Below are 11,299 nucleotides of genomic sequence, written 5' to 3'. Positions count from 1 at the left end.
ACAGTCTGTGTGTATTTAATATGGAACACCATACTTTCTAATGTTTTAATGATCTTCTTATGGAAGTCTACTTTGAAAATGCATCTTAATAACTACAAAATTATTAGGAAAAACTTCTTTAGAATCCTAATACTCAATTTAGTCTTAACAATCTGGCATTTTACTTAACAATCTCTCACTTTATCTTTTTTATTTCTCCTTCCTCATATGAGCAGAGCTCTCTTCAATGGCAGCAGCGTGAGCAAAACAACTCTTTGCCAAAATTCTTTTTAGAACCTTAAACAAAACTTCTAAAGACTAGTCTCATAAAGCCTCTGACACAACACAGAATTTCTCCTGAACCTGCAGAGAATTTTAATTTCAATTAATTCCACTTGCCTTTTCTCTCTGCTGCCTTTGGCCCCACCTTGAACAGAAGGTCCTCCTGACACTTCTATTTAAAAGCCTCTACATTCACTTACATCGCTCTGCACTTTGTTTCCAATGGTCTTTCTGGACCACTCTCCCCCATTCCACAATTTTCTTTGAAAACCCACCAGCCTACAGGTTTACCTTTTCCTAGCATTCTCCCCCTCCTAGTGCTAATGGCAACCTTGCTATCCTTATATCAATTAGCATTCACTAGTGTACTGCCAGGATTATATGCCTGGCATTGTGCTGATTTCATCTTGAAATGTTCCTGACCTTTAGAAGTTCAGGCCAGTGTTGAAGACAAGTAAAAAAAACAATGACAGTTTCACTATGAGAAAAACAAATGTTGAGAAGAGGGAGTTTATCTTTACTCATTCTCTGCACGTATCTTATACATGGAAAACAATAATTTATTCGATTGGTCAGATACTGTCATTCATTGTACAAGCTACAGGTGCATGGAATTCTTTAAAACAGTTTGGGTATCGCGTTTGCTAGCTAAGTAGGTCAATCAATTACCTTGAGTAGTAGAATATTTAGTCTACTTTGCAAACAGATAAATATTGATCACAAGAAATTTCATGGCAAAGCCCTTTTAAAAAGCTGATAAACATAAAGATGCATCATACACTTTGGTTTCACAAAAAGAAATGTTTCAACTTGCTAAACTTTTCTTAGATAGCTGTAAGTAGCACACAAAATAGCAAATATTTTAAAATATATACTTCTTAATCTGTCCTTTCAGAGTAAGGTGGTGACATTTTAATGAGTATGAAAATAACTATCTTTTTGAAATAAACTCACGTTAAGATGAGAACATTTTAAAAACTACTGGAAATATTTCCTTCCAATGTTACTTTCAGTTCAGTTCAGTTCAGTCGCTCAGTCGTGTCCGACTCTTTGCGACCCCATGAATCACAGCACGCCAGGCCTCCCTGTCCATCACCAACTCCTGGAGTTCACTCAAACTCATGTCCATCGAGTCGGTGATGCCATCCAGCCATCTCATTCTCTGTTGTCCCCATCTCCTCCCACCCCCAATCCCTCCCAGCATCAGAGTCTTTTCCAGTGAGTCAACTCGTCGCATGAGGTGGCCAAAGTATTGCAGCTTCAGCTTTAGCATCAGTCCCTCCAATGAACATCCAGGATTGATCTCCTTTAGAATGGACTGGTTGGATCTCCTTGCAGTATAAGGGACTCTCAAGAGTCTTCTCCAGCACCACAGTTCAAAAGCATCAATTCTTCGGCGATCAGCTTTCTTCACAGTCCAACTCTCACATCCATACATGACCACGGGAAAAACCATAGCCTTGACTAGACGGACCTTGGTTGGCAAAGTAATATCTCTGCATTTTAATATGCTGTCTAGGTTGGTCATAACTTTCCTTCCAAGGAGTAAGCGTCTTTTAATTTCATGGCTTTATGTGTATGCAAATGTGTTATGAGCACCCTGGAGGCTCACCGTATCATACTTTAAAAATTCAGAAACACTTTTGTTTAAAAAATTCACAAATGAGGAGTTTCAGCAGGCTGTATGCTGTGCTTAGTCAGTCAGTCATGTCCAACTCTTTGCGACCACATGGACTCCTCTGTCCATGAGGATTCTCTAGATCTTTACCAGCTGAGCTACCAGGGAAGCCCACCAGCAGCTTAAGAGACCATTTTTCCTTTTAAATGTAAAAAAAGGAAAGCCCTCCTGAGTTTACCAGAACTAATTAATCTGAGAAGTAACATTTTATGCAAAACATGTGAGCTAAAAACTTTGAATAACATGACAGAAATGAAAAATGAGTACTGTGATTTAATAGGCTCAACGAAAAAGAATTGCTTTCAATTGGAATTTCAAATATTTAAAGTATCTTTTCTAAATATGGGCTTCCCTGGTGGCTCAGAGGTTAAAGCGTCTGCCTCCAATGCAGGAGACCTGGGTTTGATCCCTGGGTCGGGAAGATCCCCTGGAGAAGGAAACGGTAACCCACTCCAGTATTCTTGCCTGGAGAATCCCATGGACGGAGAAGCCTGGTAGGCTACAGTCCATGGGGTCGCAAAGAGTCAGACACAACTGAGCGACTTTACTTTTTTACACTTTCTAAATATAACAGCATTAAAAACCAAATACTAAAATAAACTTGTCTTAAACCATACCTTCAGACCACTATATCACTAAGCATTAAATCATGTTTTTCAAAAATAGTAATACTTATTGAGTTCTGTACCACTAATAAACAAAATGAATTAAAATCAGTTTTAGAAATATTGCTTATTTATAATTTTTAATTTTTGTATATTGTAGAATCTATAAAGTAAATTGCATTACATTTTATAATGTATAAATAAATATTCAAAACATTGGTTAAAGATGTTCACATATTTTTATTGATAATATTGTGCAGTCAAAGAAATTTGGAGAATACTGCTAAGAAGTCACATTTAGATGCCTATGTCTCTCTTTCCAAATCTATCTTTCTGGAGGTTTGAAGCTGCCAGTTCCCACATGGATGCCCACCTCGGCACATTCTGCTCAGAATGAAGGTACTTCACCTTCTCCATCTGATAGGCCCACTGCCTTCAATATGATATGGAGGTAAGAATTCCATAATAGTTTTCAACTGTGACTCATCACCAGAATGCCTTGGATGAAGGTAATACTTAGTTCCCTATTTTTGTCCACTTTTCTGAAAGTACTAACGGTCACAACTCTGGAGCTAAAAGAAACAAGGGTTATGATTCTGGTACCAAGCCCCATTCAGGATGCCTATAAACCATTGCACAAACACAGGGCAGATAAGGGGAGTGAGGAGAAAGAGTGTTAGGGAAGGAGGTGACAATATTTCAAGCGGGTCTGAAGAATTAAAAAATTAAAGAATAGGGGAAGAGGAGCCAAGACAAATAAGTGTAAAAGCATAAAGAAGTTGTATTTTATGTATATTTATATTCTATAATTTTTATGTATATATTATACATAAGTATAATATGTTATATATACTTTATACATGCTTATATGTAAATAAATATACATATCTACATATAAACTTTAGATATTATTTTATATTTATATTATATATATCTATATAAATACATGTAATTCATTTCCTCAAATTGAGCTATAGTTTCAGGCAGTCAAAATCAAAGTTCCAACAAGTCTTCCTGTGGAAACTGATGAGCTTTTCCAAGACAATCTTGAAGAAAAACAGGATGACATACTTAAAAATTAAAGAAATAAAGACATTATTTCTTAATGTCTAACAGCAATAGCATGAAGTGAAGTGAAGTGAAAGTTGCTCAGTCTTGTCCAACCCTTTGTGACCCCATGGACTATACAGTCCATGGAATTCTCCAGGCCAGAATACTGGAGTGGGTAGCCTTTCCCTTCTCCAGGGGATTTTCCCAACCCAGAGATGGAACCCAGGTCTCCAGCATTGCAGGTATTGTTCACCAGCACATTCACAAGGTATTCACCTGTGTATTCACAAGGGAAGCCCTTGAAGAATGGAATTAGCATTAGCATAACAATAGATAAATGCACCAAATAAACTCATTAGAGAGTCTGGAAACAAACATTTATGCAAACTTCACTTGTGACAAAGACGGAACTAAAGAATCAGTTCAGTTCAGTTCAGTTCAGTCACTCAGTCGTGTCCAACTCTCCGCGACCCCATGAATCACAGCACGCCAGGCCTCCCTGTCCATCACCAACTCCTGGAGTTCACTCAAACTCCTGTCCACAGAGTCGGTGATGCCATCCAGCCATCTCATTCTCCGTTGTCCCCTTCTCCTCCCGCCCCCAACCTTTCCCAGCATCAGAGTCTTTTCCAGTGAGTCAACTCGTCGCATGAGGTGACCAAAGTATTGGAGTTTCAGCTTTAGCATCAGTCCTTCCAATGAACACCCAGGATCGATCTCCCTTAGAATGGACTGGTTGGATCTCCTTGCGGTACAAGGGACTCTCAAGTGGGAAAAAAAACACTCTCAAATGAGTAAGTAGAAATTGCCACACAGAAGAAAGAGAGAGAAAGAAGAAAAAGCAGAAAGAGAGAGAGAAAGAAAAGAAGAGAAAAGAATGAACAAAAGGAAAAAAGAACAGAAAACCTGACTCATACCTCACGGTACACACACAGAACCAGTTACAGTGAATTGTAGATCTCAATGTGAAAGGAAAAACGATTAAAAGATAATACAGAAGAAGATTTTCATGACGTTTTCATGATATAAACAATTAGAGGATGATATAGGTAGAAGATTTCTAAAACAGAACACAGAGCAATAACCACAAAGAAAAAGTTTGAAACATTATAAACTACATCAAATTTAATAACTTCTGTTTATTAAATGACACCATTAGCAAAGTGAAGGGGCTTCCCAGGTGGTGCAGTGGTAAAGAATCCGCCTGTCAATGTAGGAGATGCAGGAAGCACGGGTTCCAATCCCTGGAGGAGGAAATAGCTACCCACTCCAGAATTACTGCCAGCAAAATCCCATGGCAAGCTGCAGTCCATGGGGTCACAAAGAGTCGGACACCACTGAGAACACACATACACACACACACACAGAGGAAAGTGAAAAGACACGACACTGACTGGAAGATTTTTGCAACATGTTTAGCGTAACTGACAAAGGGCCTATAACTAGAATGTGTACACAAACGTATACAAACTAGTAAGAAAAAGTTAGATAATCCAACAGAAAAATGGGGAGCAAGCACTTCACAAAAGAGTTTATGAGATCACTCATAATCATTTGGAAGGGAACTCACCCTCATTAGTCATCAGGGAAATGAAAGCTAACACCACAGAGATACCACTACACTTCCCTGAGATGACTAACCATTAAGAGACAGGCACTATGAAATGGAAGGATGGAGATTATCTAGAACTCTAACACACTGCCAGTGAGAACATAAATTGGTATATTCTTTTTGAAAAACATTTGGTATTTGGTTGAATATATACATAATAATGACCCAGAAATTCCATTCTTAGATATATCCTCAACAGAATGCAAAAATATGTGTATCAAAAGACATACACAAGAACAGTTACAGCTGTATTATTCACCATAGCCAAAAAATTAGAAACAACCCAAATATTCATTAACAATGGAATGGATAAATATGTGATATGTTCATACAATGGAATATCACAAAGCAAAGAAAATGAATAACTACATGTACACACAGCATAAATGAATCTCACAAACAAAATATTGAACAAAACCCCCCAAAATACATATCTTTAACTGCACATAGGACACTCTGTAAGATGTACCATATGCTAGCCCACAAAACCAATTTCAATAAAATTTGGCAGAATTGAAGTCAAACAAAGAATGTTCTCCTACTTCAACAGAATAAATTATAAGAACACAAGGAAATTTGGGAAATACACAAATCCTGGAAATTAAAAACATTTGTAAATAAGCTCTGGGCCAAAGAAGAGAAACAACAGAAGTCAGAATATATTATGAGCTGAATAAAAATGAAAACACAACACAAAATTCATGAAGTGCACCTAAAGCACTGCTCAGCTGAAAATCAGCATTAAACATACTTAGAAAAATACTAGCAAGCTCAACTCAAAGTAAGCAAGAGGAAGAAAATAAAGGTTAGAATAGAAATTATTAAGATTAAAAAAACAGAAAATCAATGAAACTAAAGGTAGGTTCTTGAAAAGATCAATAAAACTGCCAGATCTTTAGCTATACTAAAGAAGATGAAAGATAAAAGATAGAGGTTACAAATTACCAAAACCAAAAAAAAAAGGGGTATACCACTGATCTTACAACATTAAAAGGATTATAAAGAAATAGCATTGTATTAGTTCTTGTAGCTGCTATACAAATTGCTACAAACTTGGTGACCTAAAACAACAAAAATTTGTTTTTTCACAGTTGTGTGAAAGAAGTCTAATATCAGTCCCCTTGGGCCAAAATTTTAAGGAAAAATCCAGTCTTGTGCCTTACAGCTTCTGACAACAGGCCAGCATTCCTTAGCTTGTGATCACATCACTCCAACCTCTACCTCTGTGATCACACTGCCTTCTCTTCTAAGTGTGTCCAAATATCCCTCTATCTCTCTCTTACAAGGACATTTGTGATTATACATAGGGCCCATCAGATAATCCAGGATAATGGCCTCCATCACAAATCCTAAACTTCACTGCATCTGCAAAAGTTTATTGCCATATTAAGGTAACTACTTACAACCTCAAACAATTTTATGTTAACCAATTAGAAATTTAGAAGAAATGGAAAAATTCCTATCACGGCACATATTATCAAAACGGAAGAAGAATATCTGGAAAGATTTATAACAATCAAAGAAATTAAATTAGTAATTGAAGCTCTTCCTACCAAACCAAACAAAAGCAACTTAGGTCCAAACAGTGTCACTGTTTAATTCTATCAAATACTTAAGAAATAATAACAATCCTTAAAAAACTCAAGGAAAAAAAAAAGAGGAAAGTACACATCCCAGGTTATTCTATGAGGTCAATTGAGTTCAGTTCAGTCGCTCAGTCGTGACCGACTCTTTGCCACCCCATGAATCACAGCATGCCAGGCCTCCCTGTCCATCACCAACTCCCGGAGTTCACCCAAACTCATGTCCATCGAGTCGGTGATGCCACCCAGACATCTCATTCTCTGTCGTCCCCTTCTCCTCCTGCCCCCAATCCCTCCCAGCAACAGAGTCTTTTCCAGTGAGTCAACTCTATGAGGTCAGTATTACATATAATACCAAAGCCAGACAGGCATCACAAGATGAAAAAACAATAAATCATTATTCCTTACAAACACAGAGGCAAAAATCTTCCACAAGATATTAGTAAATTAAATCCAACAACATATTAAAAAGAACCATACACCATGAGAAAGTGGGATTTTTTTATCTGAAAAACCAATGTAATAAAATTAACATAATAAGTCATATTACTAAGTATGTCCAATAAAGGACAAAATGACATAATTTAGCTAGAAGCAGAAAATGTATTTGACAAAATCAAGATATATTCTTTTTTAAAACATATTTACTTATTTATTTGACTGCACTGGATCTCAGTTGTAGCATGTAGGATCTAGTTCCCCAACCAGAGATTGAACCTGGGCCCCGTGCATTGGGAGTGCAGAGTCTCAACCACTGGACCACCAGTGAAGTTCTAAAATGTATTCTAAATAAAAACTCCGAACAGACGAGGAATAGACGGAAAATTCTCCAACATCACACTCAATGGTGAGAGACTGAATGTTTTCCGCTTGAAGATTGGTAAGGCAATAATGTTCACTCTATTTTTAATAAACATCGTGCTACAGGTTCTATTCAGGGCAATCAGACAAGAAAAAGAAAGAAAAAGTATCCACATTTGACAGAAAGAACTAAAACTATCTTTATTTGCAGGTGACACAGTTCTGTATACAGAAATTCCTAAAAAATCCACCAAAAAAAGAAGAGGAAGAAAGAGAGAAACTACTAGAATTAACAACTGAGTTCAGTGAGGTTTTAGGCTATAAGAACAAAATATAAAAATCAACTGCATTTCTGTACACCAGCAATGAAAAATATGGAAATAAAAAGAAAACAATTACATTAGAAATAGCATCAAAATAATAAAATACTTAGGAGTAAATTTAAAAGAAGAAATGTAAGACTAATACACTGAAAACTATGAAACATTCCTGAGTGAAAGTAAAGATCTAAATAAATGGAAAACATTCCATGTTTATGACTGGAAAGATTCAATACTGTTAAAAAATCTATTCTCAAACTGATCTATGACTGTGTATGTGCTCAGTTGCTCAGCTGTTTCCGACTCTTTGCGACCCTATGGACTGTAGCCTGCCAGGCTCTTCTGTCCATGGAATGTTCCAAGCAAGAATATTAGAGTGGGTTGCCACTTCCTTCTCCAGAGGATCTTCCCAGTCCAGGGATTGAACCCACGTCTCCTGCATTGGCAGGCGGGTTCTTTACCACTGAGCTGCTAAGAAGCCCAAATTGATCTACAGAGCAAACAAAATATACAAACCACTAGCTAGCTTAATCAATATACAAGGATAAAACACAAATAAGATTTTTGAAAAACCATAAAAGACTACTTTGCATACCTCCAAATGTATTTTAAAACCTAAATATAAGGTATAATCTCCTGCTGCTGCTGCTAAGTCGCTTCAGTCATGTCCGACTCTGTGCAACCCCATAGACGGCAGCCCACCAGGCTGCCCCATCCCTGGGACTCTCCAGGCAAGAACACTGGAGTGGGTTGCCATTTCCTTCTCCAACGCATGAAAGTGAAAATTGAAAGTGAAGTTGCTCAGTCGTGTTTGACTCTTAGCGACCCCATGGACTTCTGCAGCCTACCAGGCTCCTCCGTCCATGGGATTTTCCAGGCAAGAGTACTGGAGTGGGTTGCCATTGCCTTCTCTAAATGGAAATTAAACTCAAGTTTCACACACTTCACATACAAATTTACCTAATTAAGAATAGGATGCCAAGAATTCATTTTGCAGACATGATACAGTTTTGCTCCTACAGGTCCATGTATAAGAACCTCAGGCATTTAAAAGATAGCTCTCTGATGTTTCTGGAGTTTAGCCCTTTAGACAAATGAATTCCCAGTGATGATTATGATGGTAGCAGCTAACATCTATTAACGCTTTACTTCGCACTGCATTAAGTATTTTATATTATTACCTCTTTTAGTTCTTCAGACAACCCTTCAGGTAGGCAGTAATTAAACGGGGCTCTGATAAGTTAAATAACTGTCAGTGCCCCACAAGAAAACTCTTCCTCAGATGTTCAGTTCAGTCGTTCAGTCGTGTCAGACTCTTTGCGACCCCATGAACCACAATAGGCTAGGCCTCCCTGTCCATCACCAACTCCCAGAGTCCACTCAAACCCATGTCCATTGTGTCGGTGATGCCATCCAACTATCTCATCCTCCGTCGTCCCGTTCTCCTCCTGCCCCCAATCTTTCCCAGCATCAGGATCTTTTCAAATGAGTCAGCTCTTCGCATCAGGTGGCCAAAGTATTGGAGTTTCAGCTTCAACATCAGTCCTTCCAATGAACACCCAGGACTGATCTCCTTTAGGATGGACTGGTTGGATCTCCTTGCAGTCCAAGGGACTCTCAAGAGTCTTCTCCAACACCACAATTCAAAAGCATCAATTCTTCAGCGCTCAGCTTTTTTATATTACCACTCTCCAAACGAGGGCAGGTATCCCTCCCTCCCACTGGCACACTGACCCCTTGGTCCTGCCTGACCCTCTACGGGGTCAGGGGACAGACTCCACCCGCCAGACCCCCCACTTACATTCAGCAGCCTGTACCCAGGACCCTCCTTGGACTCGACTTTGGACAGATTAGAGGTCTTGTCCTGCTCCTGGACGTTCCGGGTTGTAGAAGAGAATTCCGACCCCCTCGCTTGCATGTTTTCCAAGTTGGTTTGGGAAATTCTCTGAAATAACGGCGGCGCTGTGTACAGGGAATGGACCCGCCTGTTGTGATTATCTTCTGTGTTGGAAACCTTAGCCATGTCTTGGGGCGGCTCCATCCCTCCATCCTCGGCTGGGCAGGTGTGCGCACTAACCGACTGCCTGCTACTGCGCAGGCGCAGCCCTCTCCCCACCTTTCCCGCGCTCTCACCCACATCACGTGACCTGCACATTCAGGCCGGCCTCTGCCCCAGGCTGGAACAGGGGCTGTGCTAGTTTGAACTGCGAGCCTTTGCTTAGGCCGTTTCAGCCTCCGTTTGAAGGAAGTCTGAGCTTGCTGGCTGACAGCAAAGCTCCTCAGCACGGCGATTGAATTTAGTTCGTTTCCTGCCTGCCCCTTAATCCATCATAAACCCTCTCTCTTCTCCCTACACCTCAAAACATTGTCCCCTGAGTTCCAGACGCTATATTTTTAACAGTCTACTTGGATACTTTTACTCGACTGTCCCATAGATTCATAACACGTTAATATTCATCTTCCTTCTCAGACGTCTATGTTCCAAACACATTTAGTGTAGCAATGTCATATTCACAAAATCTTAAAACTTCAGTTTTGAATTCAAATCCTAAATATCTGAACCCGACTCTTCCTCTTTAGGGCACCTCATTTAGGGTATCTCACACAGAAGACTGCAGTGGTTTATTGCAGGGGTCCCTGGCCTACTGTCATCCACTCTTCCCACTGCCCCAGTGTTCATGCATAGCTTACTTTTTAAAACACACAAAATCAGAAATTTTCAGAGTTTCTTTAATCAGCCACAAAATATTCTTTAATACAGAAAACAAAGGACTCCAAAATGCTCTATACCACCTCAGGGTCATTTCTTATGGCTATTCTATATAGAATCAGGTTTTCTTTTATTCAATGGCCACCTCAGAGTTTAGCCTTTCGTTAAGTTTTATAACCCTATACACATACCCCCAAAGCTGAATTAACTGCTGTCTCCACGCTTCTACTTGGTATATTCCTATTAGTGGGCTCACACTATTAGAATTAGTTGTTAATTTCAAAAGATAGAGTTCTTGGAGGTAAAAATCTGATCCTCACTTTTCATTCTTCAGGGCTCAATTTTTAAAAAATTGATTTGGATTCTTCATACACACACACACACTCACACACACACTCACACACACACTCACACACACACTCACACACACACTCACACACACACACACACAAAATGTTGTGGGAATGTGTAGGATGGTAATGGTCACCCTAGAAAAAGAGTTTGGCAATTTCTTAACAAACTAAACATAAAACTACCATACAACCCAGCGGTTTTACTCTTGGGTGTTTTTGTTGTTGTCCAGTTACTAAGTCTTGTCCAACTTTTTATGACCCCATGGACTTGGAGCACACCAGACTTACCTGTCCTTCACTATCTCCTGGAGTTTGCTCAAACTCCT

At 39.1% G+C, this 11,299-nt stretch overlaps 1 protein-coding gene across 1 annotated transcript in view; it reads right to left on the bottom strand.

Annotated features, from left to right (window-relative positions):
• CATSPERT (catsper channel auxiliary subunit tau) overlaps nucleotides 1-9,965 on the bottom strand; it is a 144,664-nt gene extending 134,699 nt beyond the window's left edge. The window contains exon 1 of the mRNA XM_088828336.1: nucleotides 9,712-9,965. Within this exon, the coding sequence (XP_088684462.1) occupies nucleotides 9,712-9,951 (240 nt within the window). The 5' untranslated portion in view covers nucleotides 9,952-9,965. The remainder of the gene's footprint in view (nucleotides 1-9,711) is intronic.
• Nucleotides 9,966-11,299: the final 1,334 nt, after the last annotated feature.

Source organism: Moschus berezovskii, chromosome 2 (genome assembly GCF_049115385.1).
Source record: "Moschus berezovskii isolate FMDL1 chromosome 2, NW_MosBer_1.0, whole genome shotgun sequence".
Lineage (NCBI taxonomy): Eukaryota > Metazoa > Chordata > Mammalia > Artiodactyla > Moschidae > Moschus > Moschus berezovskii.
Note: the sequence above shows the minus strand (reverse complement) of the source record. Positions and strands in the feature narration are given on the sequence as shown.